Source organism: Rhinatrema bivittatum, chromosome 7 (assembly GCF_901001135.1).
Source record: "Rhinatrema bivittatum chromosome 7, aRhiBiv1.1, whole genome shotgun sequence".
NCBI lineage: Eukaryota > Metazoa > Chordata > Amphibia > Gymnophiona > Rhinatrematidae > Rhinatrema > Rhinatrema bivittatum.
In genome coordinates, this window is record NC_042621.1 from 128,739,192 (window position 1) to 128,764,601 (window position 25,410).

Below are 25,410 nucleotides of genomic sequence, written 5' to 3' on the forward strand. Positions count from 1 at the left end.
TTCTCTTCAACTTATTGGAATTCGTTTTTGCTGCCTTTTATTGCAGTTTTCCACTAAAATACCCACACTAATTTGTGAACATTATGTCTGTCCTTCCAGAAAGTTCTACTGCTCTTCTCCCTCCCCCAGGGTTGTTTTCTCCTCACTCCTCTCTTTGTCTCCCTCTCTTCATTCCCCTAGGGTTCGTTCCTTCTCATGTTTCTCTTTCTCCCTCCTCCTATGGTTCTTTCCTCCTCATTCCTCTCTTTTGCCTCCCTCTTTGTCTCCAGGATCCTTTCCTCCTTTGTCCTCCCTTTATCCCTCCCTCCTCCTTTTCTCTTTCCCTTCAGGATCCTTTCCTCTGTATTCCTCTCTTTTTCCCTTGGCTTGACGCACTTTCCTCCTCAATTCTCGCTTTCCGCTTCACCCCAGGGTCCTTTCCTCCTCACTCCACTCTTTCTCCCTCCTCAGAATTTAACCTCCTCATTCCGTTCTTCTTCCTTCTCTCATTAGGTGCTTTTCTCCTCACCCCTCTCTTTATCCCCACCTTAGTATACTTTCCTCCTCACTTCTTGCTTTCTTCCCTCCCCCCCCCCCTTTCAGGTTCCTTTCCTCCTTGCTCCTCTTTCTCCCCCCCCCCCCCCCCCCCGTACCCCCTGCTCTCATCAGGATCCAAACTCTCACTCCGTTCTTCTTCCCTCTCTCATAGGGTCCTTTCCTTCACAGTCCTCTTTCTCTTGCTTCTCCTCCCCCCCCCCCCCCCATGGGGTGTCTCTGCCTGTGAATCCTCACTCCACGATGGGGGCCAGGATGAGGATTCACAGGCAGAGACAGTGCCTTTTATTTGATTATTATTTTAAAGTTTTGTATCCTTTATTTATGTATTTGATTGTGATTTTTAAGTTTTGGCTAGTTTTCTGTGCATGTTTTATTTACTTATTAACAATTATGTATGTATCGATTGTACCCCGTCCTGAATGGAGGAAGGGCGGTTAACAAATGTTTTAAATAAGTAAATGTTAGTAGGGCCGCAGGAGACATGCATACTGTCTTCTTTTGTGTGTGGGACCAAGCAGCTTGCAGCCAGTTTTTTTAAGAAGGCGCCAAGACAGGCTGGCGTTCTGGCCCTGGAAATGCAGGGGTTGAAGAGTGGTGGTTGTGGGAAGGGCAAGGAAGGGGGAGGATTTGAGACTGACTTATACTACTATAGGGCCTTGAGCAGAGGAGTTCCTGTCTACGTAATCTACTTTACTATTCCTTGCTGATCTTGGAGATCCTCACGACTGGCATTATTAAAACTACCAGGTCCGTGAGAAATTTGTCTTGAGCATACTAGACTGAGTGCTTTTCAATATCAGGCCCCATTACATTGGAACTCCTTACCTCTACAGTTGCATATGAAAAGGAATTATCTTAAATTTAGGGATCTAATTAAGACGTGTTTTTATTCCCACTGTGTTTGATGACTAGATGTTATATAATATATAAACCATGAATGTTTTTTACTGAATTTGTATTAATTTTATTCATTGAGTATTTTTAGAATGGATACTTTTAGAGTTTTTTTGTACGGTTTATGTGATTTTCTATATTCTTGCTTATTATTATGTTTTTTAATATTTTATTTGTATCATTTATTATTTTTAACATAAACCATTTTGCTTTAGAAAATCAGTCTAATAAATAAAATTGCCTTTGCCGCTACTGCTGCTACTGTTATTAATCTTTTATAATGCACTACAAGATGTATGCAGCGCTGTACAGACACACATAAGAGACAGTCCCTTCTACATAGAGCTTACAAGCTAGACAAGTCCTGGGAGCTTTGTTTACCCAATATATTGTGGACTCTCCCCTCTGGTTCTTTTCCTGGCCTCCTCCCTAGCTGCACACCAGCAGGTTCTTTGTCTGGAGCTGAGCCCACCTTAATATTGCCAGAGCACAGGCTCCAACTTTACCCCCTGACACCCTTTTACAAGGGGAACTATTTTTCTTCTTTCTGTTAAGATAGGGAACTGTTTCCACCTCTGCTTCCTCCCCTCAGTTTGAATCCTGGGTATGTAGAAAGGAGCATTTTTACCGAGCTGTGCATGCATTTCAGCTGAGGAGCCTGCCAGCTTGAAGATGCTGCTCTCCTTGATCTGTAATAAGGTTCTTGTTGCGGTCCTTTTGCCTGTTTCTGTCTATAAGATGGTTTGCTCTTCTGAAAGAACATCTCCTATTTTGCTGGAAGCAGTGACTATGTTCTGTGATTGCAGCTAGCTCCTTTTGTGGAAACAATACAAATATTAATCTCCAGGGAATAACAAAGTTAGGGGGTCATTTTTCAAAATGCGGTAAGGCGTATCATGGCCCATAGGCAGGTATTTGTATCCCTAGGGTAGGCCCACCTAGTAACTCGAGGTGGGGATTAGGTAAGTGTGTAGGGGGTTAGGGGCCACTTTGACATGCTACGTGACACCTACGAACAGAAGAGTGGTCTCTTGTGAAGATTTGCTGGCCTTCGGAGTGAGGAAACTCACTCCAAGATGAGATTTGGGCAATGTTCTCTCCACCTAGCTTAACATCAAGCTAGGTGGAGAGAACATTGCCCAAATCTCATCTTGGAGTGAGTTTCTTCACTCCGAAGGCCAGCAAATCTTCACAAGAGACCACTCTTCTGTTCGTAGATGTCACGTAGCAGAAGAGACCCCGGCATCCCGCAAACTAAGTGCACGAAGACGAAGGGCCGCATGTGCTGAGGGACGCATGTGCTGCGGGACGCGCTCTGCTTGCAACGAAGATGAAGGCCCGGGCGCACCATTCACAGTGAAAATGGAAGGCCCCCGTGTGTCGCAAACGGAGTGTGTTCCGCTCACGGCGAAGATATAGGCCCTGGTGAGAGAGAATGTGTGTGTGTGTGTGTGTGTGAGAGAGAGAGGAGAGGGAGAGGGGTGTGAGGGGAGAGGAGGGGATGTGGGGGATGGAAATCCCTATGCTATCTGAATGTAATTGACTTTGAAGTGGCTGATCAGTCAGTGGATAGGGTTTGAAAGCATGTAAATTGTGTTTTAGACCAATATAAAGTTTGCAGAATTTTGAGTTTTTGTGAGCAGAATTCCCCCAGGAGTAGACAGCCCTCAAGGGCAGGGAAATCCCTATGCTATCTGAATGTAATTGACTTCAAAGTGGCTGATCAGTGGATAGGGTTTGAAAGCAACCTCAAAAAAGTGAGTTTTCAGAATAGATTAAAATACAGCCAGAAGCACTGATTCAGAAAGTCCATTCTAGGTATAGGGTGCAGGAAGATGAAAAGCACCAGAGCTTGGAGCTGGTGGTGGAGGAGAAGGGCATACATAAGAGCGATTTACTTGATGAACCAAATTCACTAGAAAGGGTGTAGGGAGGCAGAAGAGCGGAAAGGTAATGAGGAGATGCAGAGTGAATGTGTTTATAGGTAAGAGAAGCTTGAACTGTATGCGGAAGCAGACCCAGAGCCAGGGTAGCGACTTGAGAAGAGGGGTTATGTGGGCTTAGCAACATTGCAGCTGAATTTTGAATAGATTGCAGTGGAGAAAGATGGTTCAGCGGGAGGCCCACAAAGAGCAACTTGCAGTAATCTAAGGAAGAAGTGATAAGAGAGTGGATGAATGTGTTGGCAGCTTGTTCAGGGGCTGATATAATAAGGTGCGCTCAGCAGAGCACACAGTTTAACCCACAGTTGTATGCATATTTTTCATGTGCAAACCTTACTTCCGATACAGCAAGGAGATTTGTGCAGAAAAAATATGAGCACAATAATGTGCATAAGGGTTAGCACCCTCTCATGCAAATCCCATGTTAATGATAGCAGAGAGGGGCGCTGGCTTACCTTGTGTTGTCTTAGCACTGGAAACGTAACTGCTAATGCGAGGTGACATTAAGTTTCCAGGACTAATGTTGGTCTATGGGCGGAAGCTGGCGTTCTGGTGCCAGGACCTGTAGTTCAGATTTTCTGCACACAGTAAGCAATTTTTGTGATAAATCATATTTTATGTGAACAAATCATATTTTGATTTGTGCTAAGCCTTTGCACACAATTTTGGGTTTTTGCGCATTTTTTTTAACTCCTAGTGCATCAGCTTAGCATTAGCATACTGTTAATGTAGATCATTTTTTTTACCATGACCACGCTAACTGTTATTGCATCACTCTCTTAAGTAGCTTCTGAACCTGCATGTTAAATTCTTTTGCAAGGCCACACCGAAGGTTTTTAGCATGAGACATATTACATGGGCCTCTAAACGTAGAAGTGAGGACAGAACTGATGAAGGAGAGAGGGAGTCTCTGAGTGAGAGCACTGCAGTTATTTATTAAAGGTCTGGAATTTGGAAAAGATGACTCAGGAGTGTAGGGTATTGCATTCTTTCAGTTAAGTGCCCCCCTTCAACATCAGAAGAACAAGAGAGACACGTTAGTGTTGAAAAATAAGACGGAGCTATTCCTTGCAGGTTCTTCTGAATAGCATGGGCAGCAGCTCATGAAATACAGCTGCTATTCCTGTTTCATTTTTTAAAATATTTTTCCTATTTACTTTATATGGTGATGACTAGGATTTACCATTCACTGTCTCAGCCCTCTGTACTTTTCTTTATTGAATACATGATTCTGAAGAAGAGATCAATTGAGTTTTTGACAAAGAACTGATTCAACATGACCTGGGATCTCATTTCACAAAGCAGATCATTTTCAAAAGGATTTATGCATGTAAAACTGGGTCTCTTCTTTTCCTGCAGTTTGTTTTATTTCTGGAATTCCTAACATTTTAGGAATAAAAGATGTGAACTTTGGTAGAGCATGGTACTTGATTGTAAATCTATAACCTTGTATTATGGCCGCAGCCTCTGCTTTCACAAATCTCCCTTCTTCAGCTCATTTGTTAGTTGTTCGTGCTCTGCTTTCCATGTATCAGTGTGCTGTTTGCAAGAGATTCTTCAGTTAATGACCAGCATCAACACATCCCACATTCGCTAGGATGGGAGTGACTAAACAGAAGGAGCTTTCAAAACTTTAAATATCAATATCTGCTTAGAATGGGAGAAGAAGACAGAACAAAATCGTGGAGCTCTGGATGATTTTGTGTAAATGCCCATGGGGTTATCTAAACATAAGATTGCTAGTACTGCCCCACAAGCTTAGGATGATGCTATAAGGAGGGCAGTGTGTATCTGGGATCCCTTGGATCTTTGCTATAATCTCGCAGTCTAGAAGTATAAGGTATAGGTGTCATGCATTTTCCAGTGGCTTTCAGAGCTTAGCTAGAGCTTTTTCAGGCATTTCTGCTGATTTTGCCAGAGATTCAAATGCACTAGATGCAGTCTCAAGTTCTAAAAATGCTGGAGATGCCAGGAAAATGAAGAATGCATGGAATAAAATTGCTGCTGACTTTAGAGGCTGCTGTCTTGGCTCTGGGGAGAGTATTACAAAGTGGGCTACCTGGGCTAGGACCCATGAATCGGTGGTTATGTTGTACACTGCCACGCGGAGGGTGCCTAGATTGATTTCTGGCTCATGTCTTCTGCTCCCTAGGACAACTGGGGCTGGGAATGCTTTGGAGCCATCATTCACAGGCCCTGGAGGGAGGGAAACCTGGTCATCAAGTAGGCAGATTTAGATCCCATGATAAAGGGTTCCTGAAGAAGTTCTGTCACACAGCTCGCAACTTCAGGATTGTTGATACAATGACCAGACCAGGAACAGTGTGTGCGTATGTGTGGTGTGTGTGTGTATGGGGGGGGGGGGGGGGATTTCTATTAAAATAGGGGGAAAACACCCCAGGTAATTGGAAATGAGCTAGAAAAAGGAAAAAGGCCAAAGAAAAACAAAGGACAGCGTGGCATCACCTTTGCTAGCAGGCGGCTAGCTGTAAATTACTCCTGTTTCTTGCCTCCCCCCTAATTGAATATCTGGTTCCCTTTGCAGACCCCTTCACATGCTATTTCTGGAGTGATCTGTGATGTCTGGTCCCTGCCGCCAGCCGATTAAGGATTTTGATTGGTTGATTCTGTGCTTTCTCTCTTTTATTGCAGAGAAGTTCCCCTGAGCCAGCTGGTCTCAGACTCCGAGTCCGAGATGGACAGCACCGAGCAACTGGCACTGGGCAGCACCGACACGCTATCCAACGGCCACAAGGCTGACCAGGATGCTGCGCGACGCCTGGCCAAGAGACTCTACAATCTGGATGGGTTCAAGAAAGCAGATGTGGCCCGGCACTTGGGGAAGAAGTACGTGTGGGTATTGTGAGAAGCTGCCATTCATTCAGCAGAGATGCCAACTCACTCCAAGCCACGAGAGGCAGACGTGGGAGCCAGTACTAGTTCTTTACGTCTTCTGAGAATTCTGGGATGTTCCCTTTTGTTGTCATTCTTGATGATTAGAGGAGGGAGATTTACAAACGAACAATTTTAACCTGGCATGGAGTTACTTAGTAGCTTGGACTTGGAGTCCTGTTTAGACACCTGCAGAGAAACCTGCAATAGCAAATGCGTTGCACTCTCTCATGGTCAAAAAGACAGAGGTGTCCTGATGTGCGGGCCTTCAAAAAAAAAATCTCATTTATTTGAACTTGTATTAAAGGTCCAGTTAAAAGGAAATAAAAAAGTAGTTGGCTAGAGAAGATACCCTTCATAAGGATAAGAAATGAGAAAAGATGCAAGCTTGGAGGACTGCTAAGGTCCTTCCTCTGACAAAGGAACCTTCGTCCTCCCGAGAGCTTAGGGAGGTTAATTTTCTGTGCGTAAAGTAGTGCCCGCCTGCTCGGCAGGTGAACGGCAGGTGTCACGTTCATGTGCAAGTTTCCCCAGACTCAGCAGATGTGTTATTGGGGGGCGGGGTTGGGGAGGGGTTTGCACTCATGTTCATACTTTTGCGTTTTCAGAATCGTGCGTGCGAAATTTCCTGAACAATTTCTGTGCACAAGTTACCAGGTGTCATTTATTTATCATTATTTTATTCATGATTTATTTTACCTTTCTATATTCCACCTATATCTATAATTCCTCATGCCAAGCGGATTCCAGTTGTGCATGGGGAGTTCTGGTGGAATCATTTTCAAAAGGGAAAGCGCGTATGTACCCCCCCTTTGAAAATTGCTGTAACTTGCCCGGGTATTTGCCATTTAATTAATGCTGTCACAAAATAACTCCCATAAAGGGCATCCTCTCCACCCAAGTGCACTGTTGGTTTGCATTTTACTATAGTTCATTCTGGCCAAAAGTTGCACTCCTCTGCCTGGCTAAGAGCATGTATGGGCTTCCACAGCAAGCAGACTGCTAGCCGGATTGTGAGGAGGCGTTCCTGAGGGGGAAGGGTGGTCCTAGGGAAGGGGAGAAAATAGCAAGTTTGCATGATCTTTCCAAAAATATGAGTACCTTTATTTATTTATTTATTTATTTATTTGCCCTTTCTGACTGCCCGCACAAAGGAGCAGGGGCATCGTATACAGGCACTTCTAGCACGCACTCTTTACATTTTCTTTCAAAGAGAAACCACCCAGGTAGAAGCACCCTACGTGCTTTGCAAGCACCTGAGCTGCTTGATGTCTGCATATAATCCCTCTGATCAGGAAACCAGCCGCACATCTGCCCTTTGCCTATCTTAGCCTGAATGTGTAAACCTCTGCCTGGGACATCATAGGGCACTATCTTGGTAATGATTGTGATGTCACAGACAGAGGATAATGATTAGAGAATCCAATGTGTCCCAGAAATCTGCAGCATATTTCACCTTGCAAAAATAAACAAAACATGGATAGGTCACTGGTTTTCCTTGGCTTGCCATAGGCAGGTTTGGCATGATGTAGGCGAGGGACTGTATTTTCAATGGATTCTTTTTGCATAAGGATAATGAGGGCTTTCTGCATCTTGCCATACACGCCAGAGAACCGATGCAATTTTTACATAAGCTAATGTGTGCCTATCTGTCAGAACTTCCTTCACCCAAGAAGCCCGAACCCAAACGGTAGATTATTTGATTTCAGATTTTCTGGAGATTAAAGAGACTGTATAATTGTCTGCTAAGCGGTATAGTCAGAATTGTATCTGGTTTGTTTTCACAGCAAGTAATGTAATGGCTTACTTTTCCACCTAGGTAACTACATGTGCAACTAATTATTATTTTTGTCATTAAGAGCTTGATTTGCTAAGATTTTTTTTCCCCATAGATACATAATGAGAGTGAATCAGCCTTAGTAGATCAGGCTCTAAATTTAACATATAAATGCCTATGCACTAAAATACACAATAAAAAAGTTTGTTTGCATGTTAAAAGAGCTCTTAACAGACAATGCGCTAAATATTTGTTTAAGCGCCGCCTACTGAAATGCTAATGGCTGTAGTGAGTACACAAAATTGGCCCTCAACAGCCTTAGCCTGGATGCTAAACTATAGTGCACAGGCCCCTTAGGTGTTTATAGTCTCTTGTTACAGCTGAACCCAAAGACCTCCTGCACATTAAAGTATTGCCCCCATTCGGTATCTACTGCTTACTACCCAGCGTTTCGTGTGACCTGCTCGTTCTACATACATTAACTCATGATTGTATGCAGGACGCGCTCCTCCACCTCTTCCACGCTCTGGTGTTCTCATTTGCTTTTCTCTTTGTTCCTTCCCTCTGTGACAGTTAGGTACATTTTTTTTTGTCAATAATCCCTTTTTACCAATACAAACACTTATATTCATGAATACAGTGCAACGCTATAGGATCCTGGAGGCTAACACCCTTATGACTTGTGAATCAATGTAAGTCACTGTAACAATGTAGACTTCAGCCTGTGCAAAACATCACGCTCAACCACAGCAACACTGCAAACGGGCCCATAAACATGAGGGGCCCCAAGAAGTCCAATGTTAAAGAGAGAGATCTTTTGTTTGTAAAACGCAATAAAGCCTTCCTTATGCCTCTGCCTTTCCTGTGTGTATGTTTTTCTGCGTGATAAGGCTAGTCCATTCGACTCTTCCCTGTGCTTCTGTGTCTTACAGGAATGAGTTCAGCAAGATGGTGGCCGAGGAATATCTGAAGTTTTTCGTCTTTACTGGAATGAGCTTGGATCAGGCCCTCAGGTCAGTCTTCAGGCTAAGGCGTTACTGAAGAAAGCACCTGCAAAGAAGTAGAAGCATAATGAATATAGCAATTATGCAGTAGCAGGCACAGCGTTAATCATGCCACATCTGCGGGGTTTCTTTTCAAGGATGGATTGGAAAGAAACCTTGAGCTTAAGCAGCAGGAATACTCTTGTAGTAGGCCCTTTCCCAGTTATGCCTGCAGGGAAACCCATACATGATAGGAAGGTCCTTCGTGATGCTGGGATCTGCTAAGATAGATTGTGGCATGCTGTCAAAAGCAGTGACCATGACTGTACTGCTCTTAGGCTTCCTGGGAGAGATCCTGTGGGTGTGCCAAAATGGATGACGAACTTCATGGAACGTTGCTCCAAAAAGCCATGATGGTTCAGCATTGATTTGGGGCCCTATTTATAGTACTAAGTAGTTTTCCCAGAGACAGAAAATGGAAGAAAACCTTTAGCGCACAGGCCCCATGATTTGATTTCACAGTGAACACCTGCAATCAAAAGAGAAAACCACTGTCACCTAGAGAAGGTTTGCTGGTCACCACAAGTGAGTTTCCTGTCCATTAGGGCAAGGGTATCAGACTCTGTACCTCAAGCACTCCCAACAGATCTGCTTTTCTGAAGATTCGGACCAATTTTCAAACTGTTCTGCAGTAGGGCAGAATCCAAGGTTACTTTTTACCAGCAGACCTTGCATCAGTTTCCAAAAGACCGCAACTATTTTTATTTTGGAGCTTTTCATGGGTACAAAGAACCTGCAGACATTTCTATTTGCTTTTCATGCAGCTAAATTATTATTTTTTGTAATGGAAAATAATGAGTACAGGTTTGAAAATTCAATCTCCGTGTTTGTACACATCTTCTCCTGGTCTAGGCACACTCCCATGAATGCCACCTCTAAACGGGGCTAAAAGTCTGCGTGTTGTGGACACCATGCTTAGTTTTAGCCGTGCTGAGGAAGGGCCATGTTCAGCCCAGACGAGTTGCGTGGGCAAATGGCTATTTATCCGCATGAACGGCTTTGAAAATTGCCCCCAGTGAATATTCATGGGATTTATTTGCCTGAAGCGGTTCTAATTTTATAGCTAATGAATATATTTTTGGTTATCCTGGCAGCCTGGTCGGTGGGTCCTCGGTACTAGATTTTGACTTTCCTTCCTTAGAAAAGGCAATCTTCAAACTGTCCGCACCGACACAGAGTCCCTGGCCACTTTATACCCTGCAGTCATCGGCCCCCGAGTTTTGTGCGGGTGCCTTGTCCGTGGAAAGTAAGGCCGTAGAATTGAAAATGGAGCCCCAGCTCGTTAGGGGGGATAACCTAGGGATTAAGAAGCATTATCTTTCCATTGCCTATTGATCCCTTCTCAGTGCAAGCATGGCTCCTTGTGTCTCCTTTGATAATGCATGGTTTGGACCCATGGAAAGTCATTTTCATTGCCAATTCTGCTGGTTAAAAACAACAGTGCTTTACTCACAGAAATGGCCTTTAACAAAATTGCCTGCCCGATACTTGGGTAAACTTGTGTGTGCGGGGCCTGTATTGTGCCCAGGTACTTTCCTTTGAAAGTAAGTGGAAGGCCTAAGGGTAATTGGCTTTACAGCAATGCAGATGGTTTATCCCCTGAATGACCGCGTAACCACAAATGCATCCAGACTTCCCTGCATGGAGACACTCAGCAATGGGAAATGCTGGAAAATAGAATATATAGCATGACTGAAAACTTCCCAGGTCCAGGTAAATTGACTGATAGTTTATAGAAAATCTTCAGCAGCAGGCGAGAAATCAACCAGTCAGAGCTGGCCTAGCCCCAGCCTGTGGAGTCCCAGCCTCTGCTCCACATTCATCAGCCTCTCCTGGGACTGGCTGGTTGTTAGGTTTCAGCTGCTGGAGTGGGGGGGGGGGGGGGGGGGACACGAGACGGGGGTGCCAAGCTATTCATGGATGACCAGCTTGCTTCTCTTTCTGTTCAGGACATTCCTGCGGGAGCTGGCCCTCATGGGAGAGACTCAGGAGCGTGAGCGGGTGCTGGCTCACTTCTCCCAGCGCTACCACCAGTGCAACAGCGACGCCACCTCTTCCGAGGGTGAGGAAGCATCTTTCTGCCTGAGAGGAGCGCGTGCAGGACTGTGTGACTCTCACTATATGTGGACGGGCAGGGAAGGGCTCACATCTGCCCGTGTCACTTCCGGTAAACAAGAACACTGGATTGAGCAAAGGCAAATTGTAAAGGAATATTTATTTTGCGTCCCCTTTTTCTTATCTAAGGAGTAGGTTCTCTCTCCTGCTTTAAATAGAAAGCTCAGTTCCTTTCTCTCAGTTTTAGTGTCATGGTATCCAGTGCCTGGGCTGCGTGTGTTATTGGAATGGAAGATCACTTCAGGAGGGGCTTTCAGCACTTATGCTGCCCTTTCTTACAAGTGGAAAATGCACATTACACACGTGCTGCATAGAAGAGCTGTATTATGCAGATGATCATGGATGTTATGCTCTGTAAAGTATAATTGATCTGATTTTCTCAGGTTCCAGATCTAGCTGAGACCAAAAAACAGGTCTCCAATAACAGAATGAGCCTCTGGACATGGTAATTATGTTACATTTCCAACCTGAACTCACCATAAGCTGGTTGTACTAAGTTATAAAAGAAACATTTCTTAAAAGATAAAATGTGTGACCTAATGACATTCAGTCTGACTAGCCCGTGCTGCAATTGGTTCTTGGTGCAGTCACTGCACTCTGATTGGCATTAGTGCAGTTTAGGGTACAGTGTTACTGTGTTCAAAGCAATTCCAGTTAGTTGCTTTGTGACTCCCTGGATTGCATTTTTGTGTTACCCTCTCCTCCCGAAATTTGAATGTCAAATTTTGTTTATCGGAAGGGTTACATGATCCTTCTTCCCATGGGGCCTTACCTGTCCAAAGTGCTAGTGGTGACCAAACCTTCCATATAAGTTCACTGCCTAATCTGTTGCTAGTTCAAACTGATCTCTTCCGGTAAGTGAACTCTTGTTTATTTGCGTACAGCCCCGTTTCTCTTGGAAGTGGAGTTTACTTTAGGGTGTTGCTAAGAACCAGAGAAACTCAATACAACCTCTGTTCTCCTTCTAAGGAAAAAAGTGCTGGGGATCCCCATGTCTGCCTGACTAATGGACCTGTCCTCTAGAAATTTGGCCAGATCTTGTTTTAAACCCAGCTATGCCTTGACCACATTATCTGGTAACAAATTCCATAGCTTAATTGTGTGTTGACTGAGAGAATACGTTGTTAAATTTATAAAAAGTCTACTACTAGTTAGTTTGTATGGTGCGTCCCTGAGTCCTGGTAAATAACCATTCCCTATTAACCTGTTGCACTCCACCACTGTTGGTCATCTTCTTGATTCTGCCTCTGCTACACTATTGGGTCCACACCCCTCCACCTTCTCTTTACTACTGGATCCACGCCCTCCTAGGGGATTCAATTGTGCCTGCAATCAGAAGCTGGATCCATGTCCTCCTGGGGGACTGATGTGCTGCCGGATCCATCCCTGCTGGGGAACCAGTCTCCACCTCTGATCCACTACTGGATCTCCTCTGTGAAGCAAAGCTCTGCTGTCATACTGAAGTCTCAAAGCTTCTTCCTTGTTTGGAGAAGTTTCTGTTGCCAGGGATTATAGTTCAGTTAGGCTCATGGCTTACCCCTTGATTAATGACCGTGGACCTCGGGGATTTTAGCTCATAGCAATCAGAGCTTGGGTGAGTCCATGGTCTGATGATCAGCTTTTCCTAGGTAGAAGGAGCCTTCCTCAGTCACAAGGCCAAGACTCAGGAAGGACATGGGAAAAAATTAATCGCGTATCCTTCTAGCCTGTCTAGCTGCTCTCCCCCTTCCTTTTCCCAAGGTTTTCGACCAGCCTTTGCTTTTCAAAATGAAGACTCGTCTGCATGATACAATCGTCTTTTAATACACTCCCAATGCAAATTCCTCTTTTGGTCAAAGTTATTTATTTGTTTGGTAAGTGATATTTGATTGTAATTCAGCAATAAGTATCAGGAGGCTAGTTCTACGCAAATCCCTAGACTGAAATACTTCTACAGGCTTCACAGTAGGGAGTCCAGCCTTCTTGTGCCTTTCCCAGGCTGACAGTTCATTTTGCTCTGCCTCTTCCTATTGCAGTTCATTTCAATGGTAGCATGCTCTCGCTCTCTCTCTCTCCACTCCCCAGATCTAGGAGGGGGGATTTCTAACAGCAGACTGTTGTTCCAATCAAACAAAAGTGTACTGAATTGATACAAAATACAAGTTAACAGAAATTACTCCTTCCAGAATTACAGTCCAGTATAACACTAAAAAACCAGTTACATGTACAAGTTTGTGGGATCTTATTAGCTTCCCTGGCTTCCAAGATTTCCCTAGGAACAGATTTTCTATTACTCCTACAGAACAGAAACAAACTTCCCTGGGGTAATATTCCACAGAAAAGAGAGAGAGAATAATTCCCTCTCTGCACTTGAGAGATTGCATTAGTGTGTGTGCGTGAATGCATGCTTGTTTGCTTGCGTACTGTTCTTTGAAATCTCTGAGCTATCATGTGGAAACTCTTAAAAAAGAGAGGAGATTGGAAGTAGTACAATTTGCCACATTCTCTTGATGCATTTGAAGCAAACTGATAGGGAAACTTAGGGGGAGAGACCAGTAGAGGATAGTAGCATAGTGACAGTGATAGGATTTGGCGGGGAAAGGGTTCAGCTCTCTCGATGCGTTCTCTAATGGTGCTTTCTAAAAGCTGTTCAGCCACTAATCATTGACAGAATATCCAAACCAATAGGGCAATTTTTTTTTTAAACAGGCAGATTGCTTTGCCCATGTGTCTGCAAGCAAATTTTCCAACAGGGAAACTCCCAGCAGAGTGATCTCTTTGAAAAATTCAGGGCCAGCCAATGCCGCCCTGGATACTTCCATGGCGGCCGATGCGTAGTTAGCTCCCTGCATTGTGTGCTCACTCTGCCCGAGCTCTGCTTGGTGCGGCACAGGGAAAAAGTGCCTGCGCTGAGTAACTACATGGGAACCTATACTCGCAGAGGGGGAAGACAATGTTCAACGGACAGGTTCCGTGGGTATCTGCTTAGTTACTTGGGTAAAATCATCTAAAAATTGCCCCTCCCTCCTCCCAGGAGGAGGACTTAGAAATGAGATGCTATTCCTGGTTGGCAAATGTAACTGCTATTATTATTATTATTATTATTATTATTATCAAGAGCCCAGTTTTCTGTGGCAGCTCATGATTTGATTCTGCAGCAGAGGTCGGTATATTTTGTGGCACAGTTCTTGAGGTTCTATAAACACGTTTGCATAGATTAACATACATTTTATATTACTTAGTAGGCACAAAGACAATTTTTTTTTCTAGAAAATCTTCTCATTTTTAAATATGTTTAAACAGACTCATGGCAAACCGTTTCCTCTGTTTGGGATTGTCACATATGAAAGATATTGGTTGCTGTACCCCTTGAAAAATAGTACTAAAATTACTAGAGAAACAGAAGGAGAGGGGCTGGATGAGTGGATGTCCTTCATGTAGGGTTGATTGACACCTTGTCTTGATTTTGTCCTGTAGACGGAGTCCACACTTTGACCTGTGCTCTGATGCTGCTGAATACGGACCTTCATGGACATGTACGTATTGCAAAGTAACTTTTGTGGTCAGGTTGTTTCTTCAGACAGATGGATGGCAAACAATTCCCTCTTTACCTGCTCCACCCTACTCATGATTTTGTAAACCTCTATCATATCTCCTCTCAGCCGTCTCTTGTCCAGGCTGTTTCCTTTCCTCATCGGTACTTTAGTTCTGCTATATCTTGTTTGAGGTAGGGTAACCTTCTCCCTTGTTCAAATGCCCAGTATACAGATTTCTCGCCATTTCAGTACTCTTGTTATTGCTGTCCCCATTTCCTCTTTACCTCTTTGGTTTCCAACTCCTGACAAGGCTTCTTCAGTATAATCATTCATGTTATCCACACTGTAGCTTATGGTCAACTTGACCACTGTAATGGTCTTTATGTAAGTTTGCCACAAACATTTAATGCATGTTCTGCAATTAATCCAACATGCGGCAGCAATTGAAATGAAGATTAACGGTATTGATTCAATTGCATTGATTTCCAGTGAAATGATGGGAATGCCTGTTTATTGACCAATGAGCTGCAATTATATGTGCTCCCCACGTTACCTGAGGTCCTGACAAGCTAAACTCCTGACCCTGCCCCCCGGTTAGAGACTTATCGTGTACAATAAACCCGGAGGAGGGCCATTCTTACTTTGGCTCTGTTCTCTGGAATTCCCTGCCTCCAAATTTGAGGGCTGAGCAATATCTGAGGACTTTTAGAAAGAAGTTAGACAATGTGCTTAAAGAAGCTGTTGTGTAATTGTTTTATTGTCATTTAGTGAAAATGCTAATGCGGATTTCATCAAACACATTCAAGGTGATTTTACTATGAATGTGTTTTGATGTATTCTGCATTAGACAATCTGTGGTTGGATGCTGACAGCATATAAATGGCTGACTGAATACAAGAAATAAAAAAGTTCTGGAAATACATCCTTCTGAAGTTCAGGAACATTGGGTTGTGTATGCTTGGGCTCTGGCTAGAAGCCTCCTGCAGTAGCAGCAGCGGCATGGAGATGTTGCGAGCTCCTCATTCACTGCTCTTCCCCTTGAGCGCGTGCTGTTTGCACCAGAAGGGAGTGCAGCCTGTGCTGCCGCTGCTCTGGAACTGGGAGACTCTTGGCTTCCGTTCTCTAAGCCGCGCTCACATGCAGGCAATGCTTGCTCACTGCACACGAGCTTGCGCAATGCAATACCCGGGTCTTGTGATTTATGCGTGCAGCCTTACCTCAGCCATCCGAGTCACTGAATGCACGTCTCCTCTTTCCCGCTCCTAGAACATTGGAAAGCGGATGTCCTGCCTCGAGTTCATCGGAAACCTGGAAGGACTAAATGGGGGGAAGGATTTCCCCAGGGAGCTGCTCAAGGTAAACAGAAGTAGTTGCCTGCAGGGGGAGAGAAGCCAGGAAGCCAAGCATGATAATCCCCAAGCTACAAGCCCAGGGGCTCAGAATTGAAAGGCAGCAATATTTCAATCGCTGCAGGATGTACCAAACTATTTACATTGATTTTGTTTTCCATTTTTCAGGATTTTGTTAGTTGTTATTATTCAATCTAACTGCCAAGCAGAGAGTCATTTTCTCCAGAGCTGATCACTTATACTCTTTTGAGGAATATAAGCTTTCACCTCTCTGATGACATCACTGCTTGTTTCCATGTAGGTTTCTGTAAACTAAAATGATGATGTCATCAGTGTGTCTCTTCCTTTTCGGGTAAACTAGTGTACAGTGGAGTAGGGTTGTTATTATTTTCAAAACTGAGATAGGATTTTAATATTTTCCGAGAGATAAGTAGCCAGAAATATATTTTGGAAAACAAAACATTCAGAGGTAACAAAGGCACTAATGCAATTTTTGTGGAATAAACCTGTTTATATCTGGAAAATTGCATGTATTAACCTTTTCTCATGTTAAATAAGGTGCATTAAGTGGAGTTCCAGCCAGCAGGATACAAAATATTGTGCCTTTATATTCAAGTATGGTTAATAATGAGCTGATTAGTATTTACTAAGCTGTGATAAATACTGCATTGATTTTGGCCTGCCACTAAAAGGGTGGCATTATTTCAGGAAGTCCTACAGGTCTTGAAGCAACACCTCAGACAATTCATTTTTGGGTCAGCATGAAGGTGGTTACCATAGTGGCCTGCAGCTCCTGACACGGCGAGCAGCTAGGGAGAGAAAGAGATGGGGGAGGCTCCAGGACAGAAGTTTTGCTTTTGCTCTAGGAACACACAAGTACCAGGGAGGAAGAGAAGATCCAGGCACTGGAGGACAAGGAGCTTCAGAGCCAGGACAATGCTGCTTGCCAATGACGTTGCCTGTAGGTAGATAGGAAGATATGTTGGGGGGTCTTTATTATTCTTATTATTTAATGTGGGTTTTGGATTCAGGGGTCCTCTTCTTTCTGCCCAGAATCCAGCAGCCGCAAGTCCTCTTCTTCCCTTGCCCCCTAGATCACCCATACCTTCAGGAAATGATTGCTGAAGCAGCACAACATGTAGCTGGAAGTCTTAACCGAAATGAGTCTGTTCACCTGCAAGTACTTAGTACAAGATGCATCTCCACTTCCCAACAAAATAAGCAATACACACCAGCATTGTATGAAAAATGAAATAATTGTTATTAATAAAGGCCAAAGCTTTTTCACGTGCAAAGGCTACACAATTCACTCAGTCATGCAGAGCATGAACAACAATTATTCCATAAACATTAAAATGGTTCACTTTCCTGCTCCAGTGGTCAGCCTGGCGACTGAATAATATGCATATTGTTGAGAGCGGAGGGGAAGCGCAAGTGGCGGGAGGCATAATATTTTTGGGCTTCCGTCTGTTTCTTGCTTATTGAATCATTTTTCTTTCATTATCATTATTGTTTCCTCTTTCCCTTTTATTACTCGGACCTGCATATTGAGGATATGAGAGCTAATATTATCCTAAAAAAGATTTTTCTTTGATTAATTGTTGTGTCATATCATCATGAATTTCTTTTTCAGATATTATATTTGAAGCTATTGTGGAACATTTATAAATAAATAATGTAAAAAGAACCCAATGATTTTCACAGAGAGAAAAGAAGGCAAAAAAGCAAAGTCATCAACTGTTGTACTGTAGGACAAAAGAATTCAGACCTACCATATACCATACAAATGTTACAGCTTGCAGCAAAAAAGCTCCAAGCACTGCAAACAAAAACCAAACATATCAGAACAAGACACATCATGTACTTAAGGCAGAGATTAAAGCAGAGTTAGAGAACAGCTTATATAGGCACAGAGGGAAAACAAGAAATGGGACACCTGACCCTTTAGCAACTGTCTCCTTGGTGGTGAGCCTCAGAGCGAGCGGGACCTCTTACCATCCCAGCTGTTGGTCCACCGTATCCACCCCTAATTTGTGGGCCTTGACTTCTGGGGCTGCATCTTGGGGTTTGTGAAGATTCTGTACATGGCGTGTAAGACTCGGGATAGGCTTTGAGGGCTTCAGGGTCCTGCTGTTGGGTGTTCATCTCCCTCATAGCATTTTGGATAGTATCAGCTGAGGCAGTGAAGCTGTTGCCAACCTGATTAATTCCCCAAGAGGAGTTAAATCATGTCTTACCTATTGAGCCCTAGAGCACTCTCACTTTCCTTCTCAGCTGTCTCATATTCTTGTGAAGGATTTCAACATTCCTTTGAATAGTGACTCTCAGGTGCCTCTGGCCTTCGATGAGTACCCTATCTTTTACATTGAACCCTGGAGGGGATATGGTAGGCAGCATACCCAGAGAAGAGTTACCTAGGGATAGTTTTTGACAACGGCAGGATCAATGTGATTCTGGGGATCTGTTTGGAACTCCACAGGATTTAGGTTTCTGGCTTCTCAGTAGAAGGCTTCTGGAATGGTTGCTGCTTTGACTGGTCCTCCTCCAGTTCTTCTTCTTTTCTTGCTCTGCCACCTGCACTACAAGCTCAAGCACAGGGGTGTGAGGATCACTGTCATTCTTTTTCCACTCCGGGGCAGGTCTACAACCAGGATCTTTTCCTTCTCTTTTTAAAGGCCAACCACTATAACCTCCTTATTTTTCCTGGAATCCAGTAGAGGTGGCAGCTCCTCAGTTGCTGAGGATTTCAGTGGTGATGTCCTGAGTTCCGGTTGGGACAGAGAGAGAGGCAGTTCTCTGTAGCTATTTGGATGGATTTTCAAAATCTATATGAAACCAAGGGCAGATTATGAGAAATCCTGTACTATTCCCTCTCCAAGCCCTACCTCAACTGGAATGTTACAGTGTAGTTGGCCTGGAAAAGACCCAGGCCTACTGTGACCAGGGCACAGTTTACCAATAAAGTGATGTAGTCTGTATCTGTAGGCAGCTGCCCCAGTGAAGCAGCCACCCTACTTTGTGAAGCAATTTATTTATATCATCAACTGTGGTCTTGCAACATCTTGTAGAGCTGAGGCAACTGGCTGTTCACACAATTAAGGGCAGCTGGGGATATAAATCCACTACTAACTTTGGCTGTATCCAGGTCTGCTAGGAGACCTTCAGCTTATTTTAGTTCCAGGACATCCATCAACTTTTCCTCTGTCATACTCAGATATTTTGAGGTATCTAGCCCTTCACCAGTCCAACAGACATGCTGTTAATTGTAGGAGACCTTCTCCTCCATTTGCCTTTTACAATCCCAGAACTTTTTCTTTTAATGATTAGCCAACCTTGTTAATATCTCCAGTCTTGAGATGCTGCTGATAATCAAATTTCATGCACATGGACTTCTTTCCAGACAGATAATAGTCCATAACCCTGTCCATGAGTATCTCATAGAGATGTGAATCGTGTGCCAGATCGTCTTAACGATTAGATTCGGCTGCGGGGGGGCTCGAATCTGATCGTTAAGATATGTGAATTGGAATCGTTTCCGATTCCAATTCACATTTTTTTAGGAGGCCCGCACCGCAAAAAAAAAAAAAAAAAAACCCACATCCGACCCTTTAAATCGACCTCCCGACCTGACCCATCGCTAATTATTTTTTTACGGAGGCCCGCGCCGCAAAAAAAAAAAAAAACCACATCCGACCCTTTAAATCGACCCCCCCCCCCCTCCCGACCCGACCCGACCCATCGCAAATTATTTTTTTACGGAGGCCCGCGCCGCAAAAAAACCAAAAAAACCCATCCGACCATTTAAATCAACCCCCCGACCCGACCCATCGCTATTTTTTTTTTTACGGAGGCCTGCGCCGCAAAAAAAAACAAAAAAAACCCATCCGACCCTTTAAATCGACCCCCCCTCCCGACCCCCCCAAAACCTTTTAAAGTTACCTGGTGGTCCAGGGGGGCCTCGGGAGACCTTGGGGAGAGATCCAGAGGGGCCTCGGGGAGAGGAGAGATCCAGGGGGGCCTCGGGGAAAGATTTCCCAGGCATCATCTGTTCTAAAAATTAAAAAAAAATGGCGCCGATGCCCCTTTGCCCTTACCATGTGACAGGGTAACCGTGCCTTTGGCCGGCCCCTGTCACATGGTAGGAGCACTGGATGTCCGGTGCCATCTTTACTCATCAGCCCATAGTATAATATGGGCTGATGAGTAAAGATGGCCGGTGCCATCTTTAAACATGGCGCCGGCCATCAGCCCATAGTATAATATGGGCTGATGAGTAAAGATGGCGCCGGACATCCAGTGCTCCTACCATGTGACAGGGGCCGGCCAATGGCACGGATACCCTGTCACATGGTAAGGGCAAAGGGGCATCGGCGCCATTTTTTTTTTTTTTTTTTTTAGAACAGCTGATGCCTGGGAAATCTTTCCCCGAGGTCCCCCTGGCTCTCTCCTCTCCCCGAGGCCCCCCTGGCTCTCTCCCCAAGGCCCCCCGAGGACCCCCTGGACCACCAGGTAACTTTAAAAGGTTTTGGGGGGGTCGGGAGGGGGGGGGTCGATTTAAAGGGTCGGATGGGTTTTTTTTTCTTGCGGCGCGGGCCTCCGTAAAAAAAAAATAGCGATGGGTCGGGTCGGGTCGGGAGGGGGGGGGGTCGATTTAAAGGGTCAGATGGGGTTTTTGGGGGTTTTTTTTGCGGCGCGGGCCTCCATAAAAAAAAATAGCGATGGGTCGGGTCGATTTAAAGGGTCAGGGTGGGTTTAGGGGCTTTTTTGGTGTGCCCTATTTAACGATACAATACAAATGCCCCTGACAATAAATCGTGGGCATTTGTATTGTATCGTGCACTCTAACGATTGTGGACGATTTTAAAATTATCTGACGATAATTTTAATCGTTCAAAAACGATTCACATCCCTAGTATCTCATTCTCATAATGTAAGAAATTCATGCTCTAGATCCACTGTCTTTCCCAAGGAAACTGCAGACTGGCAGCTTTAGGCTCATGTAATGCCCTTTCTCAGACCACTCCCTGTAGAAGATGAGGAGCCAAGTTTGAGTACCAAAGAGTAGAGAAAAACTGGCCGCAGGCCCAGATCAGGATTCTTCTAGTGGAGGACAGCTCAGTGCTATAAGGCTCAAAGGATCACACTCAGTCTTTCAATAATCATGTCTGCATATCAAGTGTCATGTGCCAAAACAAAATAATATTTTAGAGGATAACTTTCAAACAAATGTGTGTGAGCCCATATACGTACACCTGGGCAGATTATAAAATACGTATATCTTGTATCGATATGCACGGATGCACACTACTTGCGTACATGTTCATAAATTGAACAAATAAATAACTGTGTGTGGAAACTCAAATGCATGCACATTTGCGCAGAAAAATCCTAACATATGAGTGTATGCTTTTCCACGTAGGCACAAATTTCCGGTATTTCCAGGGTGGGCTTATTCCAAACTGGCTTCCCCCACGCATCAGCCAAATTTTGCCAGCAGGAACATCTACTGACTGGCATCCCTCGTGGTGAGGCATGAAAATAAACTTTATCCCACGTGGGGTTGTGGAGGCACAATCCCAGATTGAGGAGGGCCTGGAGAGGATTCCAGGCCCTCTACAACCATGGAATGGACTACCCCGGAGGGGGTGAGTAGATAGTGGGAATTGGTTATGTGTGGGGGTTCTTGGGGGGATCTCGGTAGATGATGGAGTGGGATGTTTTGGGGGGCTCAATAGTTGGTGGGGTGGGGTGTTTTGGGGCTCAATAGGTATTAGAGGGTGGGGGTTTGGGCAGCCTTTAGGGGGCCAATGGGGGTGTTGGGAGTACAATTGGGTGGTTGGGGTATGATGGCGGATTTGAGGGTGCTGGGGGCAATAAGGATTCAAGAGGGGATTGGGGTGGGCAGATTGTGGCTATAGGAGACATTTGGGGTTGGGGTATGGATGGTAGGGGGTAAATAGGGGAGAGACCAATACTGAATTATTTGCTTACTATTCCTATTTTCTATATAGATTGAGGACATGAAGAAGAGGGCCAAGGAGCTCAGAAAGAAGGAGAAGGAGTGTCTGATACATGTGCAGGGCTGGGAAGAGGAGCAGACAGGTAACTTCATAACCTTACCATCAAGGAGATATCTACATGTATTTGTAATGTAATGCTGACATCACTGGTTCCACTATTGCTTTGCCACTCTACAGACTCTTGTCTCAGCCTACTGCTTCAAGTAAATCTTGGGCAAGCAAACTTCATGTTTGCCTATTCTCTGGCTCATGGGGAACACTGTCATGAAGCAGTACCTGTTATGCACTCACCGGCTTTGCATTTAACTCAAGAGGGTGTCAGATCCTAGTCTTTATACTCTTACCAGCCAAACTGAGAGCCTGCCTTTCCACAAACACCCATAGAGTAGTGGCAGCATCCAGGCCATTGACTTGCTATCTAGGACAGTCCCCAAAATAAAAAAACACCTAGATACAGAGCCTACCAGCGAGCCCCCAGCACTACATAGCTATCCTGTATAACAAGACAACTTTACAGAAGCTTCTGTACCACAGGGAACTTATCTGTGGCTTTGCCATCCCTTATAGAACATGGATAACCCACTGTTAAGAGCACTTACAATTGCCTCCACCTATCCCACTAATACAGTGCCCTCCAACTGGAGCATATGAAATGTGGTGACATCATTTTGACTTTCTTTACAGAGAACACCACCTTGTCCTCCTTAGAGGAAGAGGAGGAGGAGAGAGAGGAGCAGACAGCCCCTCCTCCAACTGCAGAAGCACCTATGCCAGCTCCTGGGGACCAGCAGCCAACATCACTGCCATCACCTGCATTACCACCAACAGTGGCCCCTGCAACAGCAGACCCCCTTCCTCTTTGGCTCCGAGACCTCAGGACGTTAGTTCCAAGCCTGCCAAGTCCTTGTTGGGCGAAGAAGGTTTGCAGGTCACTGGAGACTCTCTCCCAGATCCTTTGCAGTGCCCCTTGACAGCAGAGGCTGAATTGGTACTGGACTCCCTGCACTATTGCCAGAGTGGATAGATGCAAAAGGGGGGCCTGTGGAGAGTATGTGGGAGGAATTCCATGGCCTGCAGGCTGAGTTCAGGAGGAGAGTGAGGTCCTGACGCAGCTTGCTGAAACTCAGGAGACTGTCACAGCTGCTCTTGAGCTCATTGGAATGAGGCTCCCACCATAGCCACCAGCCCCCTAGGCCTCTCAGGACCAAGCCTCCTGGTGTCCTGGGCCTTTTATTTATTTTGTATAAATAGTTACCACCTTAGATTTCTTATCCCCACCCACCAGTTTTTAATTTCATTATGTAAATAGTTGCCAACATGTTACTGTTTTCATTTTTTATAAAAGCTTACATTATTTTCATTGCTCTGAATTTCTCTTTTTTGTTAGATGCATGTGTTGGTCCTTTTTCACCCCTCCGTAAAGCCCCTTTCAGTGCACCCTCTTGCAATCACTCTGACACCCACATACTGCCATGCATGTAACTAGCCATGCAAATCTGTACAGTTACCCCTGTCTTCCACTCAGGTAACCTTACAGCTGTCTGCATGTAACTTTTGGTTAGCAGGGTGTGGAGTATATATTTATCTCCCCTGAATGACCTTCCTGTAATGGACTCAACACTGCAGAAACTTTAGTCACCATTTACCTCTTAGTTCATACCTTGCCAAACTGTGTGTTGGGATGCCAAATGGAGTGATTAATGCTTCACTGGATGGGGGGGCACAAGTAGTTCAGATGTCTGAAGTCTTTAAACAACAGTTATACTAGTAGTTGAAATCAGCTTGTGCTCTGTGAGCCTGTACACACTCACAGGTCCTTGCATGGATTTCTTTGTTAACAGGAAACTTTGCATGAGGAGGGATTAGGGTCACTGCAGAGTCTGTGAGCTTGTAATGGTTCAGTGGGCCAATGCTGATTTCAAGTACTAATACTACTGGCATTTGCAGACCTCCGTCAAGCTTATGACCTGCCATGAGGGGAGGAGGTTGAGTGTGCAAGGGCTGCTGGAGATTGCTATGGCATTTCACCCACTACAGAACCCCCCAGGTATAATACAAATCCTCTGCCTGCCATCCCTTCTCAACAAGTGATATCCATCTTCAGCTCAGGGGCTAAAAGGGAATTCTTGCGGCGTACCTTGAAGATGAGCTTTTTGTTAGCTGCTGCCGGGGTGTGGACCCTTAGCTGAGGCGGGATTGTTGTTACCTGTGGGAGAGGCTCCTTCAGGTCCCCACCATCAGCAGGCGGAACTGGTCATAGCAGGGACCCGAGCCAGACCTTCACCTATACCAGCCCTCATTCCCCGTAGGTTGAGCCCTTGGGTGTCAGGGCCAGCAAGACTTAGGCGAGGGTTCCTGGTGAAGGGGATCCCACGACGTGAGGCGAAGGAGAGGTCTGACAGGCTAGGGTCAGGACAGGTGGCAGATAGGCAGAATCCAAGAGACGTTCCGAGGTTGGGGCAGGCAGCAGGCAGGCAGAATCCAAGAAACATTTCGAGGTCGGGAGGCAGAAAATGAACCAAGCAGGAGACGGGCGCAGAAACCGGGATATGGAGACAGGAACACAGAAGTAGGAACACACGGCAATCAGTGGCTCACTAGGATAAGGACCCATTGCAGAGGCAATCTGGATAGCCAGGGTTCAGGCTAAATAGGGCATTGTCCCTGACATTATCTCCCCGGGCTGCAGCACTCCCTTGCTTACTGGCCCTTTAAGAGGCAGGGAGGAGCACGTGCCTAGGGGGCCTGCCGAAGTGCAGGTTGGCCAGTATCCGTGCCAGCATCCTGAGCGGGGGGGGGGGGGGGGGCACGGAGAACGGCGACGGGGATTCCCTGTAGCAGGAGCGAAGCTGGAGAAGAGCCCTGCTGTGCTGGTAAGCGGGGTCGGCCGCCCAGCTGCGCAGCTGACCCATGCAACACTTTTTAAGAGAAAGGGCTGGAAGAAGGGAGGGCTCATATGCCAGAGAGGTTTGAGAGTTATATCAGCTGTGGAAGGTGAGAGAAAGGACATGAAAGAATGACTGAATATTTATTATTTATTTAAAAGTTTTTGTATACCACTTCTTTCAAGCAAAGACCTAAGGGGCTGATAGGGGAACAACTAGGAGGAAGTGAGAGAAGGGTTGGAGGGGAATGAGAAGTTGATAGCTAGGGGATGAGGAATGAGAGTGATAGGTGAGATAGAGGGATGAGAGAGGAGAAGGTGGGGTAGAATGAATCAGGTGAGGAAAGATAAAATGGCTAAATGGGGAGAAGAGAGGAGGTGATTGGGGAAGAGAGGATCTGGGGTATGTAATAAGGTATAAGATAGAATGACAGAGGTTGA

The 25,410-nt window shown here is 45.1% G+C and overlaps 1 protein-coding gene across 1 annotated transcript in view; it reads left to right on the plus strand.

Moving 5' to 3' along the window:
* PSD (pleckstrin and Sec7 domain containing) overlaps positions 1 to 25,410 on the plus strand; it is a 301,533-nt gene that overhangs the window by 74,564 nt on the left and 201,559 nt on the right. Inside the window, exons 5-9 of the mRNA XM_029610693.1 lie at positions 6,027 to 6,221; positions 8,976 to 9,056; positions 11,036 to 11,148; positions 14,658 to 14,716; positions 15,983 to 16,072. Of these exons, the coding sequence (XP_029466553.1) occupies positions 6,027 to 6,221; positions 8,976 to 9,056; positions 11,036 to 11,148; positions 14,658 to 14,716; positions 15,983 to 16,072 (538 nt within the window). The remainder of the gene's footprint in view (positions 1 to 6,026; positions 6,222 to 8,975; positions 9,057 to 11,035; positions 11,149 to 14,657; positions 14,717 to 15,982; positions 16,073 to 25,410) is intronic.